A 24780-nucleotide genomic window follows, 5' to 3' on the forward strand; every position below is an offset into this window, starting at 1 on the left:
AGACCAATGCCTTCAGGGAAGATAACGTGTCTTGCCACTGTTCAGCTCCATTGCCTTGCACAGGGCACAGGCCCTGGCTCATGGCTGGGGCTCGCTAGGTATTTGCTGAGTAACTCTGGGGGTGGGGGTGGGGGTGGAGGTGAGTAAGCGGGAGACTCAGTCCTGATGAGTCAAAGCAGGGCCTGCCCAGGGCCATGAGAGGAGGTCAGGCCAGGCATTAGCAGCAGAGTAGATAGAGAGCCCTCTAGCCAGGCCATCCCAGGGGAGCATTTAGCTGGGCTCCAAGGGATGCGCAGGAAATGGGCTTGAGGAGATAGAGGTAATAGGAAATGTTCCCTCAGGCAGAGAAAGAGGGTGGCAAACTGGGTCCTGAGCAGAGGCCCAAAGGGCCTGGCGCTGTCTCCTTCAGCCCGAGGGAGGCGTCAGTCCCCACAGGGACTGGAAGAGGCTGGGTAATCCCCCACTCTCATCGCCCATATGTTTCAGGCAAGAAGAGAGCTAGAGGTATGGAAGGTGTCTCTGGGGCTGTGGGGTTGGGGGTGGGACTGAAAGTCCCAAAGAAGAGGCTTGGCAGGGTGGTGACAGGGATTAGTACTGGAAACCCAGGCCTTGGGGACTGCCTCCTCTTGCCAGGTGAGAGGCTGGGCATCTGGGGGGCATCCCAGCAGACTCCAAAGCTTAGCTTGGGAGCCGAGCCAAGAGTAGGGAAGGCTACTAAGAGGGGGCTCCTCTCTACTCAGGGGTTCCTCTTCCCTGTGTAGTGGCTTGGTCTTGAGAGTTTCTGAGCTGAGTAAGCTACTTCTCCTCTGCACTTCAGTATTGCGTTCTGTAGAATGGGTACACTCCCCATCTTCCCGAGCCTCTGAGAGCCTGTGAGTTGCTTTGGGATCTTTTAGGAACAGGGAATTTTCAGCCTGCAATTCAATTCCTCCTTCCTCTCGCTCCTCCTGCAGTTGGGTCTCTGTTTCAAGGGAATGTGACTGGGTAGCCAACTCCAGCAGGCTTGCCAGTGCCCCATCGTGACCCAGATGCTGCAGAGGTCATGCCTCTTCTCATGGGCTTCCCGTCACCGAGGGAGCAGTGTGGTTGAAACTGGTCCCCAACTCGATTCTGGTCAGGACTCAGTCCTGATTCTGTGGTGTGACTTTGGGCAAGTCATTGTCCTCTGGGCCTTTCACTCATCTCATCTGTTAACTGAGGCTGCTCCCCACAGTTATCCAGAGAGTCAGGAAATAAGTGAAGATGCCCAGGCCCTGCGCTTAGGGAGTCCAGTAGGTCTGGGATTGGCTCAGGCAGAGGTATTTTTAAATGCTTCACAGGTGATTCTACGGTGTTGCTCTTTGTTGAGAACCAGTAGTCTGGATCATTGCTTTTCAAACTTTACCATGCAAATTAATCATGTGAGGTCTCGGTAAAATGCTGATTCTGATCCAGGAGGTGTGGATTGAGGCCTAAGATTCTGTATTTCTTATAAGCTCCTGGTGGTGAGTAAGAAGAGTCTAGATGTTCCCATGAAGCTTATTGGACTCATTCATTCATTCATTCATTCATCAAACACTTAAGATGGGGAGTAGTGAGGCGGAGGGAGAACAGAGCCCAGGGTCTCCCAGGGTCTCTGCCAAATCTGGGCTTTATCTGCAGGGCATTGGTGGAGCCATGTCATGTGTCAAGCAGAGAAAGTGGCCAAGTCAGATTGACGCTTAGAAGTCTCCCTGGCGTGGCTCAGAGAATGACCAGAGGGTCTGAACTGAGCTCGGGGGTCAATGTCAGTCCTGGTGGAAGATGACAGTGGTGGTGGAGATAGAGGGGCTGGAAAGGTTTTTTTTTTAAATTAATAATCTTTTTTTTTTTTAGAGAAGTTTTAGGAATTGAGAGGAAAAGTACAGAGTTCCTGTATACTCTTTGTCCCCAAACATGCATAAGCTCCCCTAGTGGAGCGATTCTTTAGATTTTCTGAAGGACCATCAGGAGGATTTGGTGACTGACCAAGAAGGTAGCAGTGAAGGAAAAGGGAGAGAGGATGATATCCAGGTCCCTGGTTTGGGCGACTGGTGTAGGAATCATGGATACAGAGACTCTGAGAGGAGAAATGGACTCAGGGGAAACCGTACACGCAGTTTGGGACATGTTGAGCTGGAGGCACTGATGGGATATCCAGAGGGAGGAAGGTCCCTGTCTCCATGCGCAGACTCCAGCCACACAAGAGCCCTCCCCGGCCACCAGGTGCTAGCCTTCCTGGCTCAGGGCCTCTGCACCTGCAGTTTCCTCCCTGTGAGCTCCTCCCTGCCCAATGAGCAGAGTTCAGGCTCAGTGTCAGCCCACACTCCCACACCCCCTTTCTTCTCTCTCACAGCACCTTCACGTAATGGATCACAGCTGGTATTCATTCTGTTTCTGCAGGCGACAACTTGGTTAATGTCAGTCCTTCCTCTCCAGCCTGTAAGCTCCACTGGGGCAGGGATCATGTTTTTCTCCTTCCCTTTTGTGTCCACAGAGCCTAGAGCAGTGTTTGGGAGCAGCGCTGTCCCATGAATGCTTGGTGAACACTTAGTAGTGGGACTGGACTTAGGAGGCAGGTCTGGGCTGGCACCGTCAGCGGCCGAAGGGTGCAGATAGTGACTGTAGCCTGGGGAGTTTTGCGGGTGCCTGAGAGAGCAAGCAGGACTGAGGCGAGAGGGGGCCTGGGACGGGTTCCATTGAACAGGCCGTGACAGAGTGGAGAAGGGGTCATCAGACCCGTTGGAAGAAACCCAGGGAGGGCGAAGTCAAAGCTGGGCTATGCTGGGGTGGTCACAGCTGCCACTGATGGAGTGATTCATGTGCCAGCACCGTGCTGAGCTCTGAGTGTGCATCAGCTCAGTCACTCCTTCCACAACAGTGTGGGGGGCCGTATTAATTCCATGTTATGGCTAAGGAAACTGAAGACCAGAGAGGTGACGCCTGGGCTTGCCCAGCCAGTAAATACAAAGTCAGGATCAGTATCCGTAGCTGGCAGCTTGAGGCAGGGTGACGGCTGCCGCCTTTGGATGTTAAGAAGCTAGGCTGGAGGTGCTGGACAGAGGCTGGGTTGGGGAGTTAAGTGTCAGCTGAGCAAATGAGGTTCCTGGAAGCCAGCGTTGAGCCAGGAACCCAGAGCTAGACCCGGCGCCTGCCAGACTTGAAGGAGCAACCCATCTCAGAAGTTAAGCCAGAATTCTAATAGCCTTTCCCTTTCTCCAAGGACTTTCCTGTCCGCTCTCAGACTTGCTCCCTTAGCTCTCTGGAACAGGGAACAAGAGGCGTCCTCCCCCCATTGCACAGTAGAGAAAACCAGGAGTGGTAGCCGGGGACCACACAGCTGGCGAATAACGGAATGAGGATTGCAGCCCAGGCTTTCTGACTTTATGTCCAGTGCCCTTTCTGTAAAATCCTAGCTGTATCAGGGCCACCCTGAGATGGAGGCAAACCCCAGCTCACACCTCCCCATGCCATGCCCCCACCCCATTCAGGAAGTGGTTTTTGAGGGCACACGGGGAGCCCGGCCTGTGGAGTGGATGTGATGAGTCATCTCGGAGTGAGAGCTGCAGGTTGACGCTGGGGTCAGCAGACTTGGCTTCCCATTGAGTAGCTGTGTGACACTGAGCAAGTCAGTTCCAGCAGCCCCCAGCCACCCCCAACTGCAGCAGCAGATGGGGATCTGGGGCCCAGAAGACAAGAGCTGGTATGAGCAAGAGCTCTGGTGTCACACCTGCCACCCTTCCTTGGCCTATTCCTAGCCCTGGGTTGGATCGGGGAGAGGATTTGATTAGATCCTAAACAGCAGCTCCATGTAGAGGTCCTGGTTCATTTCCTGTGTGTTTCTAGCAGGCAAGCCAGGGACAGAGTTAACCCTGGTCCAGCCAAGCCAAAGAAGTGATGGGTGGGAGTGAGACTCCCTGCAGGAGAGGGGCAGCCACACCGAGGACTCTGAACTCAAGGCCCTGGGCCATCAGGCTGGTCTCTATGGCTGGATGCTTGTCACCCCAGATAGTTGCAACAGCTGCCTAATGAGGTGTCCCCAGGTGCCTGCACCTCCTCCATCAGAACACTCACCACACTCGATAAGACCAGTTGTCCAACCTTTTGTTTGTTCTGCTCAACTGACAGCAAGGATGTGTCTGACTTGCCCTCTGCTGTCCCCCAGGGCCTCAGTCAGCGCACGGAGAATGAATGAATACGCGTGTATGCCCCAGTCCTCCCCCACCCCCTGTCCTGCTCATACCGCTCAGTGCGCCCTTCATGTAGCACGGTGCTGCATGTGTCATTTTGTTGCTCACAGGACAGTCCCATGACTGGCACCTATTCTGTGACATGTTCTCATCTTTATTCTCCGCTCCTTTTCTAATTCTCTTACTTGCCATCTGCCGCCAACCCCCCCCCCCGATTTCGGAGGCCCCCTCCTCCTAAGGAACCCCCACCCCCACCCCAGCTCTTCCAAGAGCACCAGCCTGACCAAACCTGCCTGGGTGGCCCCATCCAGGAGCACAGGACAGAACCAATGAGCTCTGGTCCTTGTTTGCTAGTATCTGCCTGTATGGGGTGGGCCCAGATTTAGCAGTGCTCAGCCTGCTCCCCCTCCTTCTAGATCCCTGAGGGTCCCAAACACATGTGTGTAAGGGTTTAAGGAAGCAGGAAGAGACCCTCTGCCAGGAGACATGACTGAATCACCCACCAATTTCTTAAGTCATTTTCTTAGCCTCTGGGATCTCAATTTCCTCATCCCTAAAATAAGAGTAGACTGGAAATAGCTACCATTTCATCAAATGCTTGTCGCGGGCCAGGCCCTGTAGGGCTCACTCCTGTGAGTCCGGTGTGATGTCATGGCTCTGTGTCTCCAGAGGTTGGGAGGCTGGGCTCGGGTTGCACAGCTGGAAGGTGACACCGCAGGGTTCAAAACCAAAGTCTGACTCTGGCATCTGAGCAGTACTCAGAGGGCCCTTCGGTCCTGGGTGGTTTCTCAGCTGCCCCAGGCAGGGGACCTCTGGGGACAGAGGCACTTCCCTTCCAGGCTTTGTTTGGTTTGGCCTTCGTTTAGGGCAAGATTGGCAGAGGCAGGCTGACTCGCATTTCTGGTTTTGGGTCTGTTGCGGCACTTTCCCGAGGTGTGGGCGGGCTCAGACCGGAGGCAGTCACTGCTGGGACAGAACTGGGCCACCCCATAGGAAAGGGGAAATGCGGCCTGCTCCCCTCTCAAGGCCACTCTGTGCCAGGCCCCAGGGCATCGGTTGCTGCTTCCTTCCATCCATCTTTCCAGGTCGGGGTGAGCAAAGGCGAATCATCAGGGAGCTGGCTTTGGGCAGTCAGTTTGTTTTTCTTGATGGAGAACGCTCCCTGGTGGGTGGGGCCGTGGGCGGGACCTGCGCTGCTCTGGGGGCTGAGATCTGTAGGAGGCTTGGGAAGCAGGAGCCAGAGGCCTGAGGCTCTGACCCCCCTGGCCCTGGCGGGTGCCTTCTGCGTGTCCCTAGGTCACTGTCCAGGCTGGGCTGTCAGTCTTCCTGCCAGTTTAGCCAAGGGCTTCTCTGTCAGCCTGGGAGCAGCCCGATGGGGTGAAGTACAGCTCCTCATTTCCAGATGTGATTTCTGGATCGGGTGACCTGGCACCACAGTCACCAACTTTGATTCGGGGTGTCTGACTGAGTTTGCTTCTAGGGATCCTTGGGGAAGATGTGCCACGGTCTGAGGTCTGTGACCTCAGCACTTCCCTCTAGATGTGTTTTGAAAGTCACCATGACTAATCCCATTGAAAGCTTTATACTTTCCGTAGTATGTCCTCCTGGTTGTTATTTGGGCATGTTGGTTGCCCTGCTGAAGAGCTGGGGACCTGAGACCCAGAGGATTTAGTGGCTGATTCTACCTGGCCCCACACTGCAAGTCTAGGCTGGTCCCTGCTCGTCTCTGGGCCTCGGGGTCCCTCTCTGTGCAGTGGGGATTGGGGTGGCTACTGTTTCAGGGTCTGAGGCTGTGAGACCCAAGGGCCCTCAGGTGGTGTCTCTCCCAGATTCAGGCGGGATTTCCAGGGCAGGGAGTCCATGGGGGTAAGTGGGCTCCTGTCTTTGGCTGTGCCTGGGAATCAGAACCTTCAGACCATCCTCTAGGTCTCTGAGGCTTCCCCGCTGTTTTGCAGCCACCGTCTCTGCTGGGTGTTGGGGCGCTTTCCCTTTCATGCTCCCAGGTGGCGGTTCTTGTCCACACTGCCCACCCCTCCACCCCCCCGGAAGCCAGTGCAACCTGACATGTGTGTGCCCTGAGCCATGGCTGGCCACTTACTCCCAGGTGTGAGGTCTGGCTGGGGCTTCACCATCACAGACCCCTGAGGGCCAGAGTGGTTTCTCAGTTCCTGGTCCAGCCTTTCTGTCTCTGGGTGGCTGTGCAGTAGTCGGTATGTCACGGCTCTGGCTCAGCTTTCTCATCTGTCAAATGGACATAAAGGATCTCTATAGCAAGAGTTCTTAACCTATGTTCTAGGCCTGTGCACCCCTGAAATTCTAGCCACTGTGTGCGTGTATACATACACACACATTCTCCTGTACTGTGCCATTTCTGTGTAGGCGTGGTGTCTGTCTTTTTCATTAGTTCTAGTTGGTTATGGCTTCTTCATAGATGAAAACTGGGCTCTAAATGGTTCTAGCAATAGCGTTCCCAGCCCTTGACTCTGATGAGCCCAGGCCTGAGACCTGCTTCCTCTGTGTGGCTGTGCCCCAGTGGACACTCCCGACCTTCTCTGAGCACCAGTCTTCACGTGAGACAGCTGCTTTTCAGACTTTGTCAAGAGCACTTTTTGAAATCTATAGGAACTTCGCAAAAACTTCGCGGGTTCTGAGGGTCACATATATGCAAGGCAGAAAATGCTTTCTTTTCTGCGGGTGGAACTCCCGAGGGTCCTCCAAGCACAGTTTAAAAGTCACTGGGTGGTCCCTCGGTGAGGTTCCATGGTCCATGACATCTGCTTAGTCCAGGTGTCAGCAATATTTTGAAGTTTTCATTTCATTCTATTTAGTATCGAAAGATACTTAAACACTGAGAGAAAGTTCTTATTGGAATGACTCACTAGGCTTTTTTGAAAACAACTTGGGTCTAGGTAAAAGATACCCTTTGGCCGGGTCCAAGATTCTCCCACTTGGAGATTGCTCTGGCTTGGAGCTGCCTTGGCTGTGGTCCGTGAATGCAGAGACTGTCTGGCTTCTCCTTTACTCACAGAGGGACCGAGACACTTGCCTTAGAGGGCCATTGGGAAGATTGTCCAGGGGGTGGTTTAATCTGGCATGGCCCCTGGCACACAATGGGAGCCAGGTAATGGTTGTTAGCTCTCCTTCTCCCCTCAATGACCAACTATGTTATTAAGGCCAGGGCCCCTCGTATAGCTAAGCCAAAAGTGCTTTCAGGTTCCCCTCTGGTGTTTCGGCTGTCAGACAGTGGGTGTGGGGTTCAGGCTGCTGCCTGATTTTGTTTTGGCCTTTGTGTGCACAGTACCTGACATCTCGTGGCCTCCTCTTCTGAAGCTTTTCTGTTTTCTCTTTGTTTCCCAGATGTTTGAGTCAGAGGCAGATGAGAAGAGGGAGATGCCTTTGGAGGAAGGGAAGGGGCCAGGTGCTGAGGACCCCCCACCCAGCAAGGACCCCTCTCCTGGGCAGGAGCCTCCTCCAGGACAAGACCTTCCACCCAGTAAGGACTCCTCTTCTGGCCAGGAACCGTCTCCTGACCAAGAATCCCTGCCCAGCAAAGACTCATCTTCCTGCAAGGAGCCCTCACTGTGGCAGGAACCCTCACCAGACAAGGACTCCCCACCATGCCAGAACCCCCCTGAAGCCCCATCCCTCCCTCCCAGCCAGGACCTTACTGCTAAGCAAGAGGCCCCTCCCAGCCAAGACCCTCTACTCAGCAAAGACCTCCCTACCATCCAGGACCCCGCTGCTCAGGAGCTTCCGCCATGTCAAGGCCTGCCCCTCGACCAGGCCCCCTTGCCAGCTGAGGCCCTTGCTGAGGAGACCACGAGCTCTGGGGACCCACCGGCAGCCACCGGGGACCCACCGGCAGCCACCGGGGACCCACCTGTGGCCTCCAGGCCAGCCTTCGTCATTCCTGAGGTCCGGCTGGATTGCACCTACAGCCAGAAGGCAGGGGCGGAGGGGGGCAGCTCTGGTGATGAAGAGGAGGCAGAAGAGGCTGAGGAGGGAGATGAGGGGGAGGAGGGGGAGGAAGACGACGATGAGGACACCAGTGATGACAACTACGGGGAGCACAGCGAGGCCAAGCGCAACAGCATGATAGAGACGGGCCAGGGTGCTGAGGGTGGCCTCTCCCTGCGTGTGCAGAACTCGCTGCGGCGCCGGACACACAGCGAGGGCAGCCTGCTGCAGGAGCCCCGCGGGCCCTGCTTCTCCTCCGACACCACCTTGCACTGCTCGGATGGGGAGGGCGCTGCGTCCCCCTGGGCCATACCTTCGCCCCGCACCCTCAAGAAGGAACTGGGCCGCAATGGCGGCTCCATGCACCACCTCTCCCTCTTTTTCACAGGACACAGGAAGGTAAGAAGACCAAGGGAGGAGGAGGAATGGGTACATGGGATGGTGGGGCAGGATTGGGGCCAGGAGCTACAGGGAAAGAGCAGTCCCTTTGTCCCACCCCTACCAGGACCTTCGTGTTAAGTCTTCCGACGAGTTCTTTCAGTGAGCCTTGTACCCATTTGACAGAGAAGAAAACTAAGACCCGGGGAGACCAGAAGGCACAACGTGGCCTGAACCCCACGATTCTATGACTCCAGATATGGTGTTCCTCCAGCTCCGCTGTACTGTGGATCCCCACAGCAAGTAGAGCAGATGCGACCTAGCCCAGAACTTTGTGTATTTGGATCTTAAAGACCCAAGATAGTAGCTAGAGAAATAGTTACAGTTTCAACTGGGTCCATGCCTAGCAAGATTAGAAATCCATCAGCCAACAACGACAACACAAATTTGCTCTGTGCTGGCATTATTCTAAGCAGTTTACATGAACTCATTAGTTCTCACAACAGCCCTATGAAGCAGATACTATTACTGCTCCCCACAGATGAGGAAACTGAGGCATGGAGAGGTCATCTTACTGGCACCAGGGCTCTAAATGTCAGAACCAGAATTAGAATCTGACTCCAGGGTTGGCATTCTTAACCTTCATGCCATTTGCCTTCTGCAAATATTTGTAAGTAGAGGAATAAGTGGTCATCGATTTCTTGCTGTGTGTGCCAGGCTCTGTGTGAGGCTGGTCTCAGCCGAGGAGGAATGAGCTACCTGTGTGGGCCAGGAAGGTGGCCTAACAGTGAAATGATTGTGCCCTGTCCTTGGAGCTCATTAGCCAGCCTGAGTCAGGGTTCCGTCTTTTACTTACTGTGTGGCCTTGGGTGAGTCACTCAGCTCCTCTTAGTCTGGGTGTCCTTCTCCAAAAAGCAGATTCATGGGCCCCACATCGCAGAGCGGCTGAGGCTGACCCAGACGAGTCTGGTGCCTGATGACATCAGGGCAGATGCGAGGTGAATACTGTTCAGGTGCCACCAGACAGTGCAGTGCAAGGGGGTGTTGCGACAGCTGCTGGGAGGCCAGGCGGGCAGGGTGATCCGCGTCTCCAGAGGGCAGCGGACCCTCAGAGACCGGGAGTTCAGGGAGGAGAGATCCCGGGGCCTCAGGCCATCGGGAAAGGCTTCTAGAGAAGGCGTCAGCTCTGTCTTGTCTCAACTTCCATCAGCTTAGCTTTGAAGGTGGAACAGATCTGGAACCAACAGAAAGGCTGAAGCAGGCATTGCGTGACGGGGGGCATGGCATGGACAAAAGTGTCCACAGAAGCCAGTCATTGGCTGGAGCAGGGGATTCCTGGGTCGCAGGGACGACAGACATGCCTCCAAACTCGTGCCATATGTAGCTAATAGATGCCAGCATGCTTCCCCACAGAGGTGGGATGTGGCCTCAGAAACCTCAGCTTCAAAGCCACCAGCAATAAAGCCTACTTGGCAGTCAGGAGGGCACCTGTGGAAAGGTGGTAAGGCTAGAAAAGTAGGCTGGGACCTTGAAGAGCCGGACCTTAAACTTTGCATCCAGGAATTGGAACTAAATCCCGAAGGAATTGAGACTGGAACTCAGTTTCCTCACGTGTAGACACATGTGCTTGTCAAACTTGGATGTGCTTCAAAATCCCCAGGAGGAGGTGATTCCAGGTTTCTGGAATCAGAATCTCCATGGGGGAAAATGCTCAGACCCTGTGTTGTGAACAAGCCACCCAGGTTCTGTGACATTCCTCACAGCCTGAGTGTCCCCATCTTAGGCCATTCCTTGATGCAGCTGCTACAGGAGAGTCCAGGCCCCTGTCCTCCCAGGGAGAGGCCAGAGTCTGACTCAGGGAGGCCTGGGTACTGTCCTCTGGTGGGTGGCTGAGGTTCAAGAGCCCACCACCTACCTTGGGCCTCCCCAGTCCTGATCCCCTTACCAGACCCTTCCAAGTTCTCTCCCTCCCTCCTTGCTCAATACAAATACATATAATACAGATAAGTTCACACACATTCATGCATACATTTCTAGTTCCCTAAATTAGTTGACCTCAGCTCCTATTTTGGGGCAGATACTTACGCGTGGGAGTCTAGCAGGCCTGAAACAGTTTTCTCCTGTCTCAGCTTCCTCCTTTGGGTGCCCAGGGTTCCCACTGGCATCCTCTTCTCCCCCACCCTCATTTGACCTGCTTTTTCTTTTCTTGGGATTGAGGGACTGAGCCTGCAGAGCCTCAGAGGCTGCCCCCAGCCCCGTGGTGGCTACTTTTCTGTGTGGCTTCTGTTTACCAAGTCTCGACCCTTCATCACTATTCATATTCTGCTCCCTCCAGCCAGCCAGCTTGAGTAAGAAACCTACCCTTGTCAAGGGACAGTAAGGTCGAGGCTGGACAAGCACCCTGGTCTCGCTCTGTCCCTCACTGGTAGGGGGCCTTGGGCAAGTCCCCGTTCCTCCCTGAGCCTCAGTTTCCTCATCAGTGAAATGGGTCTGGTAATAGTACCTCCTTTGTAGGGTCGCTGAGAAGATTAAATAGCCCAGCTAGAGTAACATGTTAAGGGCAGGGTCTGGCACTCAGCACCTGGTGGGTGCTCCATAAATGGGAATCATGCTGATGATGAAGAGGGAGAGGAGAGGAAGAGAGCAGCAGCAGCAGGAGTGACCGTTTTCCCAGCATGCACCACGTGCCCCCAGCTCCCTTTCCTAGCTTCCCAGCACTGCCGCAAGGTGGACCCAGGTGTACTCTTCTCTGAGTCCATGGCACTGATCCTGCGACAGAGAGAGACCCAGGAGGGCCAGGCAGAGCTGGTGCAGCTTCGGGCTGGTGACTGTGCTGTTCTGTGGCTGAGCTGAGGCTGCCTGCATCCCAAGTTGTCTGCCACAGGGTGACAGTTCCCCTGTTGACCTTCCCCTCACCTGTCACCTTGCCCTCTTGCGCACTGAATGGTTTCTCCTGTGAGTGCCAATGTCCAAACCAGACAAACCTGAGAGGTGGTCTGCTTGGCTTATATCATCTCATAGATGGGCCTCCTGAGGTCCAGAGAGGAGACCCCACAAAGTTATCCCATGACCCCCTGGGCCTGGCTCTTCGTGCTGAGCTGAGCTGTCTCACAGTGCCCTCTGCTGCCACACCCTCGCCTTGCCACTGCTCCCTGGGGCCCACACAGGCAGAGCCACAAGCCTGTGCCTCCCTGTTCCTGGGAGCCGGGGGAGCCCCAATAGTATCTGCGTCTGGGCCCAGAATACTGCCATTGAATTCCACCCCAGCCTGGCCTGGCTCTGCCCAGAGTCCCAGGTCATTCTTTGACAGTGAGGAGACAGGGGCTGCGGCGCCTCCCTGGCCATGCTTCCTGGTCCCCTCCTTCTGCGGGGGACTGGCTTGTGCAGAGGTGGTCGGTGGAGGGTGCCAGCCCTACCACACCAATCATCCCACTAAGGCCAGATATCAGAGGAGGGCCCTTAAGATACCTTCCAGCTCCAAGATGTAATAACACCTCTCAGCCTCTTATTTAAGAAAAGCCTAAAGAAAAATTATTTCCTCTGTCTAAACAAATAAGTGGAGAGTATAGAGCCACTGTTTCCACAAGGCCCCAAGGGGCCTGCCAGGCTGGGCTGGTCGGAGAGCAGCGAGGCTGGCCATGTGGCCCAGAAGTCAGGTCAGGACGGAAAGAGGGAACCAGGTGAGGCCCTGCTCACAGGAGCGCGCTCGGTCATGGTGGGCTCAGAAGCTGGCCCTGGAATCCCTGCTACACTCGGCTCTGAGAGTCTGTGCACAAACTGAGCTGCCCTGGGCCTCAGTTTCCTCACCTGCAAACTGGGAGAAATAACAGCAAATGGCTCTTAGAATCGCTGTGAAGATTAAATTAGGTCAAGTTTGTAACGGCACTAGCTCAGCACCTGGCACATAGCGAGGGCTCAACAATTAACAGCAACAGCTACAGTGGCTCATAGCTACTGAGCTCATCTCCAGGGGACAGGTACCGTGCTGAGCACTTCACGCGTGTTCACTTAATTAATCCTCGTAACAGCCCTGTGTGGTGTGCCTAATTATCATCATCACCTTACAAATAAAGAAACCGAGGCACAATGAAGGAGTGGAACTTGGCTAAGACCTGTTAGCTAATAAATAACTGAACTAGGATTCAAATCCAGGTAGTTTGGAATCTACACTCCCAACCACTACTATGATTATCGTTCTAATTACAATAAAAATTATAATTATTGTTCCAAGAGGCAGTGAGCTTCCAGTCCCTGGAGGTGGTCTGGAGGGGCTGGGCAGGCCCCAGGGGTTCCTGCCTGGAGTGAAGGGAGGTGGTTCTGGGCTCGCCTCTGTTAGCTATTCATCAGGGATGGTCCTGTCACCTAGAGATGGTGGGGAGCGGATGGGAAGGGGAGTCCATGCTGGGCCCTGGGCAGGCATTGCTGCTGCTCCCAAAGGGAAGAGCCTTGGGAGCTGCTCTGGGGCTGCAAATCGGAATCCTAACTTTCCATCTCAGTTTCTTCTCTTTCTGGCCCACAGCCCCCCCTTGGTGCCTGGGCTTCCTTGGCTCCTTTGGGGGCCAGCTCCCAGGGCCAGAGCTGCCCGGCCACTCTATCTAGGTGATTGGCGTGGGTTGGTCTCTGCCGAAGATGACCCCCTCCCAGCAGTGGAAGGAAGAGCCCCATTTCCCAGCAGTGCAGAGGCTGTGGGTGGTGGCCGGTGGGAGCGGTCCCTAGGCCCATTGTGTGGTGCTGATAAAGTACGGAAGTGGAAGTCAGAATGGGAGGAAGCGCAGCACCAGGGCCCTTTCCCACGGGTGGGGGCTTTGGGCACTGCCTAGACAGGCCATCGTGACCACAGCCTGTATATTCAATGGGTGACAGCAGTAACACTCACTGGGCAATGAACACTGGCAGTCCGTGTCTAGGGAGGGTGCCCTGTGTGCCAGGGCTGGGCCCTGGGGTCCCAGACCTCTTCCTAGTGAATCTTCAACAGTGGGGCGTGTGGTCATCATCATGCCTTGTGTTAGGACTAGAGAAGCTGAAGCCGAGAGGCTGGGAAACTTCTCCCAAGCCAGTGGAAGTAGGATCTATACCCAGGTCTGGCTGCATGCTGAGCTCTGGAATCTCACATCGCAGATGGGTGTGTGCCTGTGTGTGCACGTACGCACACATGTTTACAACCTTGGTGGGGCAGCATTCTCAGGAAGGAGGCGGCATTTCCCCTGAGTCTTCCACTGAACACATTCAAAATGTGCTCGGTCCTTGCATTTGAGTAGCAGCATCCTCTGGTGGAGAAACACATGGCTTGAATTCAGAGAGACCTAGATTTCAGCTGTCAGTTAAATGCTGGGTGTCCTTGGCCAAGTGACTTAATGCCTCTGAGCCTCTGTTTACTCTGAAGCTTAATAAGATAGTATCTAAATAATGCCCATCCCAAGATCTGGTCTATAGTACAAGCCCTATAAATGATGCTATAATTCATCTGTCCATCTGTCTGTCTGTCCTTCCATCCATCCATCGTGGGTGGGTGCTTCACTGAGGATAGTAGCTCCTCCTGCTGGATATCTATGGATGACTTTCCTTTCCAGAATTAACACAGCATTTTAAAACTTAAGTCCATCTTCCTTATTTTACAAATGAGGAAACTGAGGCCCAGTGTGGGACTCATGGGGAGTCATAGCTAAGATCCACACCTGGTGGTGGCCTCCCATCTTGTCTTGGAACATAATGTCCAAGCCCACCTTTCTCTGAGCTCCAGCTCCTCTGCTATCTCAGACCAACCACTTCCTGGGCCTCTGCTCTGGGCGGCACAGTTGGGGCCCTGGTTCCCCTGGGGGACAGGCTAGCACAGGCAAGGCAAGGGTGACAGAGGGAACCCCAGTAGAGATGGTGGGAGTCTGGAGTGCTCCAGAGGAGTGGTGGACTTGGGGTGGGGGGGGGGCGGTAGACACTGGGGAGAAGAGGAGAGAGCATTCCAGGAAACGGACACAGCACAGGCAAAGGCAAGGAGGTGGCGGTGGAGTGGGTGGAGTTTGTGGGCTGAAGTGGAGGTTGGGGGATAATATTGCTGGCCTTGAATCAAGGAACAAGAGCCTCAAGATGCATCGTCGCCAGTCTGCTTTCCCTCTCTCTTCATTCATTCATTCATTCATCCATCCATCATTCATTCATTCTACACACATTTATTGAGTCCTAATGTGTACTAAGCCTGGTGAAGGTGACCCAGACAGAGGCCTGGTCCTGGGAACTCACAATCCAGTAGAGGAGACAGATTTGGAACAAGCCACTTTGGGTGCAATAGGGACCTCAAAAGGGGTAAAGTGGGCACAACCTTGGTCTAGGGGTCAGGGAGGGCCTCCCAGGTGAGGAGGCATTTAAGCAGCTTTCCCGAGGTCTGGGTCATTCCTGAGGCTGGGTCTCAGGAGGAAAGGGAGGTGGGAGACTCTCAAAGGCATCCCGCCTGGACGGAATAGCATGTGCAAAGGCCTGCGGTGGGTGAGGGACAGGCAGGGGAAGACATTCTCTTTGGTTGGAGGGCAGACACAGGAGGTTGCTGGAGCAGGGTCAGGCTGCAGGGATAACCGAAGGGGTTGTAACAGATGTTAAACGGACCTCTCTGCCCCGATCCTCAGGCAGCTTAGGGTGTTTAGATGCTATCCCAGGGGCAGTAGGGATCCATTGAAAATGCTGAGGCAAGAGAAGTGCTCTCAGGCCTGTGTCCTAATTCACTTTTCACGCTCTGACCAATCCCAGGTATCTTTCAAATCTCAGAATCCTGAGTTTGTCATTATAATCATGATTTTGAAATTAAGAAATAGAGGCTCAGAGAAGGACAGCAATTGGCCCAAATCACAGAGCAGAACCCCTACTGAAGCGCTACTCTCCAACCTCCCCTACTGCCTGCAGTGATGCCTTTGCCATTAACGCTGTGTCTCTGACTTCTTCCCAGCAAGCCAGGTCCTAGGTGCACTAGGAGGAGACCTATTTGGGGTGAAGGCTCCCCCAAGCCAGCTGTACTCTATGGACAGGCTGTTTCTAGGAGTGAAGTCTCCCCCCGCATCTGTTTTGTGAGGGGTGGGAGCTTTGGGGGAGCTGTTTTGCAGGAGCTGTTGGATCCCTGAGCCTCTCTGCTCAGGCAGCAGCCTCTGGAAGCCTGGACTACCACGTATCTGTCTTTTCTCCACAGATGAGTGGGCCTGACACTGTTGGGGACAATGATGAAGCCTCCCGGAAGAGAAAGAGCAAAAACCTGTATGTTGGAAAGATCCATTGCCCTCACCCTTGTAGTCAGGGAGGTTCTCTGCCCCCTCTTCCTCCTCCAGGGGTACAGGTGGGGAGAAGGGGCTGCAGCCAATCTTGCCCCAGACAGACACCAATTAACAGCAGGATTCCCAATGAGGGGCTTGGGGGGGGGGGCAGCAGGGGGCCATCACCAGGGTTCTAAGCATCTGGTGCTGTCCTTAGCATCTTCGTAGCATGAGGTAAGGTGCTGATCCAGTACCTGGAAGCCACAGAGAACCGAACAGAGGCAACCAGGCAAGTTGCTGTGGCGCTGGCCCAGCCTCTAAGATAAGTAGTGGCCTAGTGACCTCGACAAGTTCTTTGCTCCGTCTGAGAAAGAACTAGGCAGACAGTTCCTGTGGTTCCCCTTTCTCTTCTTGACTCGAGTGCTAACAGTCTCAGACATTGCCAGGAGGGGGCGCTGCTGGCCCAGATAGTGCACTGTATATTCCATATTTCCCCAAGCCTTTCAGGCCAAGCTCAGGGCCCCTTACACCTGCGTTTTGGGACCTGTTAGGAGTGGCTATTAACAGGGTGTGTGGAGAATCTCCTTGGGTATCTTTGTACCCCCAGGCCCGAGGCACTGGACACTGCAGAGAGGGGCACATAATGGTACCTGTAGGGGGGTCCTCCATCCCCTTCAGGTCCTGTAGCCTGACTGTTATGCACAAATTGGGCTGGGGCTGGGGGTGGGCGTGGGGGGTGGGGCAGGGTGGGGGTGGCAGACAGAGATCCTTCCCAGATGCCTCCTACAACCTTCTTCCCTTGCATCCACCTTAGCTGGGGTCCACTGCCCTAGAAACTCTTTCCGCCAGCTCTCTGCCCTCTTCAGTTCCCTGTGGCAGCTGTATGTAGGCTTCTCTCTGCAGCCAGGAACAATCACACTTTCTAGGGAAGGTGAAATGCACAAACAGAGGTCCACTGCACCAGCCATCTGGTCCAGGCTAGAGCCGCTGTGGGTGGCGCTCCCAGCGGTGAGCTGTGGTGGGCAGTGGAGGGCAGAGGAGGGCCGGTGTCCAGGGTGTGGGAGCTGCCCTGGTCCACCAAGCCTAGTCTCCTTTCAGAGTGGACACCGCCTTTTGAATACCCAAAGGTCACATTCTTAAGAGTTTAGTTGAGGACTCACATTCTTAAGAGTTTAGTTGAGGACTCTTAGAATCTGGGATAATAATATAAATAACTAATATTGTGCTAGACACTGTTCTATGTGTATTACACATACTAATTTAATTTTACCATTACTTTTATTTTAATTTTATTTTTTCTTATTTTATTTTACAAATAAACTGAGGTAGAAAGAAGTTACTTGTCTAGGGTCACATAGCAAGTGGCATAGCTGGGATCTGAAAATTGGCATGCTGGCTCTAAAAATTACATATACACACACACACACACACACACACACACATTTCTTTTTATTCAGAGCCTGTTATTATTTTTTAATCTTCACCAGAGGATAAATTTATCGACTTGAGAGAGAAAGAGAGAGAGATTGATCAGTCTGCATGCGCCCCCTACTGGGGATGGAACATGCAACCTAGGTCTGTGCCCTGACCGGGAATTGAACTGGCAACCTTTTGGTGTATGGGATGATGCTCCAACCAACTGAGCCACCCTGCCAGGGCCAGAGCCTGTTATTCTTACGCTCTATACAAAGCCTCTGAAGGAAATCCACAGCACCCCTGCTACATAACCTTTGAGCCCAGATGCCACTCTCCATCTTTCCACGGCTCTGATTGGAGGAAATGCTCTTTGAGCTTCTCCTTATGAGTCCCTGTTCTGTCCCCTGACCTCTGCCAGCCTTTCTTGAGATGCCCATGTGCCGATCAGGGACTTCCAAGGACTGTTCCAGTTGTGCCCTGCAGCTGTTGGCCTGCCCAGCTGTGCCTCTGGGAGGGAAGGCTTGGCTGGGCCAGCGGGAGAGAAACACTGTGGGCTCTGAGCTGGCAAGGAGCCCCTGAAGGGCGGACCTCAGACAAGCCCCTCCCCCTCCCTGGGCTTTCGTGGGCTCATCTGGTTAGCCAGCCTGCAGCAGGGGCTCTCAGCACAGCGCTCAGGGACCTGTGCTCTCTCTCCCAGCCTCCCCTCTCTGCCTCTCCACCCCAGGCTCCCTGAGGGCCCCAGTCCTCACCTAGAGGGCTGCCAATCTCTGGACTCCTTGGCTTTGTCCCGTTGGCTTCGAACCTTCTAGAGCAGGGTCTCCATCCCTGGGCAGCTGCCTCAGAACCTCAGGAGGCATGTGGGTCTCAGCTCCTATGCTTGAGCAGTTTTGCCCAAGCACTGCGCTAGGGCTTTATGTGCATTTTCTCCTCGCCGTGAAACAGCCCCAGCAGACAGTAAGTACCTTTCTCAGGCCTGCTTAACAGATGACAAAACTTGACGTTCAGAGAGATCAGGTAACTTGACAAGGGGCACACAGTTGGTAACTGCTAGAGCTGGAACTTGAACCCTGGGCTATCTGGCTTCAGATTCTCACTCCTAACCCCCAAAGGGTGCCACTTCCCTCAGTTACAGAGGGAGTCCCATAGGTCATGGTGCCGTTTGAAGCTTGAATAACTTCAGAAGTATAAATGCTGCAGACTTAAACACATTTGAAAGCTGAATTATTTAAATTTCTTTTACAGTTATTTAACTGTGATTTAGATTTCAAACTATTGGCTTCCATCAGCATTCTTCATCTTTAATCAGAAGAATGGAGAGCAAAAATTAAAACAAAAATTTTATTATTCAAAAATCTTAAAACCGAACGTCTTAAAAAATAAAATAATAAACTTTCAAAAGATGTTTTTGAAAGTTTATAAGACTTGTACTTCTGAAGTTATTTAAGCTTCAAATTGTACTAAGACAGTTGGCGCATTCTGCATTTTCATGGATAAGAGTATCCAAAGCCAGTGACTGAGGCTGAGGGGCAGCAGGCAGAAGCTATTCTCTGGAGGTGCCAGGGTTGGGACGTTTAACCCTTTTCTTGCCAGCAGCTTCGCCCAATGCTGAAATCTGCAGCCTGGTGGGGGGCAGGGGGAGGGTCGTGTTACAAGGCTAAAAATAGTTCTTGGCTAAAAATAGCCAGTCCTGCCACCCTGGCTTGCAGGGCCTCCCTTCCCTCCCCTTTTTCCTCCCAGCAATTTGCTGACTTGTTTTCTCCTCCTTCCCCTGGTGCTGCCATGGTAACGGGGGAGGCCAGTCCCAAATAACTGGGTCTGGCTTCCTGCCTGGGCGGGCCCCAGGGGCCGCCCCTTGCAGACACATGCCCCTTTCACGGGCTCCCTCGCAGGGTTGGCCAGGAGGGATTTTTTTTCCCTCCCGGTCCTGGTCCCTCCCATTTCCTGGCTCCTCCCGTCTGAGTCCCAGCCCAGCTTATGCCTGGGAGTCCAGTTGTCCGGCTGGGATCTCCGCAAGCGCGCTCGGCTGCATCCTGCCCCATTGCTGCCCGCCTGCCGTCCAGGACAGAGGGTGGGGAGCAGAGCCCAGGAAAGCTCCCTGCAAACCTTCCCGGGTTCCAAGGTGGGGGGCCCTACGGAGATGCTCCGAGGCATGTACCTCACGCGCAACGGGAACCTACAGAGGCGGCACACGATGAAGGAGTAGGTGCCTCTTGCCCCAGCCACGGCCTCCCCACCCTGAAGTTGCAGGGTCCGAGTGTGCCAAGCTGACTGACCCCCTTCTCTGCTTCTGCTTCCAGAGCCAAGGACATGAAGAACAAGCTGGGCATCTTCAGGCGAAGGAATGAATCCCCTGGGGCCCAGCCAGCGGGCAAGGCTGACAAAGTGATGAAGTCATTCAAGTAGGTCTTCCCTGGGACCCCTCAGGCACTCACTGGTTCCTGGGGAGCGGGGTTGGTGGTGGGGTTAAGGGGGAAGGGCTGTTGCAGGCTGGATCCAGCTCTGGGTTGGATGGAGGCTCTGAGAGAGGGAGCCTGGTACCTGCAAGCAGCAGCCCTCCGGGAGCAGCTGTCCTGGGGAGGATGGCCAGGCGGGGGCGAGGTGGGGGCTGGAAGTGATGCTGGCCCTGAGAAAGGGGGTGGGCCCCCTCCTGAGCTCCCCAGCCAGGATCAGCAACTGCCTGGGCCAAGGGCAGCTAACAGAGGCTGCCCAGACCCAGCCACCCACTTTTCGGAGCCTCACAGTGCCCTCACTGTGCCCCTTCTCTCTCCCGTAGGCCCACTTCGGAGGAAGCCCTCAAGTGGGGCGAGTCCTTGGAGAAGCTGCTGCTTCATAAATGTAAGTGGGGGTCAGTGGTCTGTTCCCCTTCCTTGTGTTCCTTTCTTCCCTCCCTCTCTCTTGTCCTCTCCCAGACCAGCGGGTGTGACTTTCCCTCTTTCCTGGGCCCAGTAAGGAGTCCCTGTTGTTGGGAGAGGCTAAGCCCGGGCTCAGGCCCTCAGTCTGGCCTGGGAGCCGGCTTCTGCCAGCCCCTCCCTGCCCATGGGAGCTGCCACTGCCAGCTGGAGGCCACTGGGACCTGTGTGCTCAGACCCATATTCCCAGAATAACAATAAACATTTCCACGTACTGAGGGCCTGCACTGGGCCAAGTGTGCCTGTCCTCTCATGGGCAGGATCCCCTCTGGTCCTCACAGGGCTTCAGGGGACTGGCTGACCATCCCCGTTTTACAGATGAGGAAACTGAGGCACACATGGGGACAGACCTGGCCAAGGCCCACAAAGAGGCAGTGGCAGGGGTGGGAACACCTCCCAGGGCTGCTGGCTCTTGGGAACAGGTCCTCTTACTAAGCTCGTAGCATCTGCACCCTAACAGCCCCAGGTAGGGAACCTGGGGATCCTGAGGGAAGGAGGGGCTGGTTCTGTCTCTCACCTGGGATCTGGACTTCTTCTTTTCACAGATGGGTTAGCAGTGTTCCAGGCCTTCCTTCGCACTGAGTTTAGTGAGGAGAACCTGGAATTCTGGCTGGCGTGCGAGGACTTTAAGAAGGTCAAGTCACAGTCCAAGATGGCGGCCAAGGCCAAGAAGATCTTTGCTGAGTACATCGCAATCCAGGCGTGCAAGGAGGTAGGTCCTCCGGCTGGTTCTCAGCCCTATCCCAATGCCCCGTGGCCGCTTAGAGGTTGGGGGTACCTGGATGCCCCAAGAAGGAGATCAGGAAGAGGAGAGGGCAGTGATTCCTAGGGACACTGTGCCCTGGGTGGGGAGGGAGCATGCTGGGGCCTCAGGAAGAACTGAATTCTGTTGATAACAAAAATGGCCTCTGTCAAGACGCAAAGCCTTTTATGAGTGGGCTCTCATATTTAACCCTCATGACAACTTATAAAATAGGTTTTACTGTTATCTTCCTTGTTAAAATGAGGGACAGCTTTGGAGAACCTACTCATAGTAGCTGATGTCTATTGAGTGTGTACAGGCACTCTGTGCAAAGTTCAGGAACGATCTACTGATTTCATCCCTGTATATTTTAATACAGATGGTCTTGCTTAAGTTGTACACTCCTTGAAGAATGTACTATTATCTCTAATCTATAGATAAGACAACTGAGACTCAGAGCACTTAAGTGACTCGCTGAAAGCCACACACCTAGGCATGGCGTGGGCAGCCTGACCTTAGCAGTAGTGTGTTCAGGCCCTACAGTAAGAGACCGAGCTAGGACTTGAATCTGTTCACCTGCGGGCCTCCACTCTGAACCTTAAAATGTGGAACAGAGGGGCTGGAAGGTGAGAGGTTGGATAGGCCCCACCCCTACCCCCAGCCCCATGCAGGCAGCCCTGATCATGCCACCTCTGCCCCGAAGGTAAACCTGGACTCATATACACGGGAGCACACCAAGGACAACCTACAGAGCGTCACGCGGGGCTGCTTCGACCTGGCACAGAAGCGCATCTTCGGGCTCATGGAAAAGGACTCATACCCACGCTTCCTCCGCTCTGACCTCTATCTGGACCTCATTAACCAGAAGAAGATGAGTCCCCCACTTTAGGGGCCACCAGGGCAGAGCTCAGCGTTCACACCAGGAGGGCTGGGCCCCCTCCCACCTCTCCCTCTCCCCTGTGACGGAGGAGGCAACCAAGCCCCCAGAGGCCGCGTCTCCGAACAGACAGATGGACATGTGGATGAGAGGCCTGGACCAAGAGAGGCCAAGGCCACTGGAGGAAAGAAGGACTGGCCCCACTGGGTCCCCAATGCCCCGGTACGAGGGGGCCCAAGGGCCCCAGCAGGTCAGGGGCCCTGGCTGAGCCAGATCCGGAGCTGCCGCTTCGTGTTGCGGAGACCTCGCATTGACCAAGTTCCTTAAAGAACTGGCTGACGGGGCAGGGGCTCTGGGGCTCTCCATGGGGGCTACTGGGGCTCGCAGCGCAGACCCCGCCTTGAGTTTTATTTATTTAAACAGTAGTAGGATGCTTGGCACGTCTTCCTGTAATAGGAAACCTTTGCCTCATCAGTTTTTCTAATTTACAAGTGCAATATTTTAACCAACGCCTTGTTAAAAGCCCCCTTGCAGAAAAGGTGGGCATTATTTTCCAGTTTCAGGGGATTTGCTGGTCCCAGGCACCAGTGGCAGGCAGCTGGGCCTTCCAGACTGATGAGGCCTGGAGGGGCAGGTGATGCAGTCCAACCTTGCCCAGAAATCCAGCACCCTCGAGTAAAGAGGTCCTTTACAGGCTCTGGGAAAGCATGACACCCTCAGACCACACAGCAGCCAAGTTCTGGAGCAAATAAAAGGCCTGTGTTATTTCTCAGTTTTGACTCTTTCTGTGTATCCCTTGTTTTGAGGCTTCCCAGGGTGCCTGGCGTGGAAGCTTTGGTGGCTGGGCTATTGGTCCAGCTTCCCCTCTGCTCTGGCTATCACCTGCCTCCCATCCCGGAGCCAAGACACAACCCACTGGCAGAGGTGCTCCATGGCCACCTCTGTCTCTGTGACAGATGCTCAGCCATGCATGCTCCATTTGTTATCCTCTCAAGCATGGGAGGTACGGGTTAGCCCCATTTTACAGATGAGGAGAGTGAAACACAGGCAGGTATGGTGACTTGTCCAAGGTCACACAGTGGGCAAGTAGCAGAGACAAGGTTCAGCCTAAGCCCTCTGGCTGCAAGCCTCTGGATCTCTTGTTCTCTACCAGCTACAGCGTGAAGTCTGACCTTTGCCACCAACTGGCTATGTGACCTCAGTAGGTTCCTTCACTTCTCTGCCCTGCCACACCCTGAGATTCTAGTGGAACTTTCAGGTGTCACAGGGATGGTAGGTGGGGATGGATGGGCCCAGAATCTTTGGCAGGCAGCACCTACACTGGGCAGGCTCACAGGAGCCTTTAGGACAGGAAGAGCTGGGGAGGTGACAGGGAGAAGGCTTCACAGAGAGTCCCTCTGTGCCTAATAGGAGATGCAAATTTAGGGAAGGCCTTGTCCAAAGTCACAGTTCAGGGGAGGCCCTGCACCATTCTCCTGGAGGGGTGGAAGAGAGCCTGGAACCCAGGCCAAGCTGATGCCAAAGCTTCTCCTGATGATCGCACGTAGCACCTGCCAGGGTCTTGGGGCAGGGGCCAAGGCATGGCCTGAAGGCAGGGACTAGCTCAGTTGGGCTGACTTAAAGCCGGACGGAATTGGTGGGTGGAGGAGAGGGGCTAGACGCCTCTCAGTGGATCCCGTTCCCTGCCTGGGGTCCTGGGTTCGGGTCTGCCCACCGGGGACTTGGAGATGCAAAGGACGTGGGCTGAGCAGCTACTCTTCTGCTTCTCCTCGCTAGCCTTTCTGGGTGAGGCCACCCCCATGTGTCCCCATAAGAGGAGCATCAGGAATGGTGGTCTCTGGAGGCTTAACCTGGGGCCACACATACAGTAGGTGCTCAGTACATGTTGCAGCCCTTTCCCAAGCACTGGAATGTGACAATTTCCAGGAACGAAGTTGGGTCCTCTTCCAGACACCAGGCCTGGCCATTGAGCCCTGCTTGGCTGTAATGGTGGAGGGCTTTTCTGCCTTGAAGCTGCTGGTGCCACTATGAGACAGGAAGGGCAGGGGAGCAGAGGTGTGCTTCCAGTTGGGAGGAAGGGCATCTTCTGCTTGGAGGCAACACTTGGCCCACAAGGAGGCTCCCCTTTCTTTATTCCAGGGATTTAGGCCCCCTCCAGGCCCTCTACCTTCCCACCCCAAGTTGCCATGGAAACCAGAGTCCAGGCGAACAAAGTCAGGCAGATGGAATTCCCATTTCAGAAGGCCCCACGGCCTGTGGTTTCCATTACTCACACCCGGGTCCCTTGGCCTCGGAGGGGCTTTGGCTACGTCACACGCTGGACAGCAGACTGGAAGGGCACCTGGATCCTCCTGCCCTGGGCTCCTAGGGGCCTTGGGCATGGCCCTTACCCCCTTCGGCCTTAGTCTGCTCACCTGTACAATGTCATTTGATCCCCAGGTGATTTCTTTCACCTGTGAGGAAAGAGCAGGCTTCTTGGTCTCTGGCCATCCCTGGCTGGTCAGTGTGGGATCTAAGGGCTATGAAGTCAGTATGTCCTGCCCCCTTCCCATCCCACAGGTGGGAAGACTCAGGTGGAGGGAAGGAGGGAGGGAGGGAGGCAGCTCCCAGGGAGGGAAGAGGCCCAGAGCCCACAGTTGGGCTCTAGATTTCGGCTCCTGGCTCCACCACCGACTTCTAGCTACAAATCTTGGAATCAGTCTCATAAGCTCCCTTTGCCTCAGTGTTCTCATCTATAAACTGTGCCTGTTGGCACCTGTTCCAGAGTCGTGATGACTGAGCAAAGTCACTCCTGCGGCGAGGCCAGCCCGGGACCTGGCACAGGGATATGTACGCTCCTTCAGTGGGAGCTGCTTGGTGACATCATTATTCAGGGCCAAAGGAGGTGGCAAAGCTCTTTCTCCACTGGCCCAGCCCGGGCTCTACCCTTATGAGAGCAGAGAGGGGGGCTAGAGTCTCAGACCCCAGATCCTTGTCCTTTTCAGGAACAGTTTTGCTGGTGGACAAAGCCAGCCTGTTCCGAGGACTAAGTCAGAACAGCCTGTCCCCATGCCTCTGCCCAGTCTTGGCCTGGCTGGGTGCAGTT

General features: G+C 54.6%; 1 protein-coding gene across 7 annotated transcripts in view; it reads left to right on the top strand.

Moving 5' to 3' along the window:
* The window catches only part of RGS3 (regulator of G protein signaling 3), a 111752-nt gene extending 89285 nt beyond the window's left edge, over positions 1 to 22467 (top strand). For 5 of the 7 annotated variants that reach the window (XM_090274604.1, XM_090274605.1, XM_090274598.1 and 2 more), the window contains 6 exons: positions 7545 to 8543; positions 15691 to 15755; positions 19465 to 19566; positions 19941 to 20002; positions 20622 to 20788; positions 21522 to 22467. In XM_090274604.1, the coding sequence (XP_090130730.1) occupies positions 7545 to 8543; positions 15691 to 15755; positions 19465 to 19566; positions 19941 to 20002; positions 20622 to 20788; positions 21522 to 21707 (1581 nt within the window). In that variant the 3' untranslated portion in view covers positions 21708 to 22467. Of the gene's footprint in view, positions 1 to 5143; positions 5273 to 7544; positions 8544 to 15690; positions 15756 to 19206; positions 19367 to 19464; positions 19567 to 19940; positions 20003 to 20621; positions 20789 to 21521 lie in introns of those variants that run through there. The other 2 variants (XM_090274601.1, XM_090274603.1) reach the window with 2 other exon arrangements.
* Positions 22468 to 24780: the final 2313 nt, after the last annotated feature.

The sequence above is a fragment of the Furipterus horrens genome, unplaced genomic scaffold, assembly GCF_987537825.1.
Source record: "Furipterus horrens unplaced genomic scaffold, mFurHor1.1.pri manual_scaffold_4, whole genome shotgun sequence".
In the NCBI taxonomy this organism is placed as follows: domain Eukaryota; kingdom Metazoa; phylum Chordata; class Mammalia; order Chiroptera; family Furipteridae; genus Furipterus; species Furipterus horrens.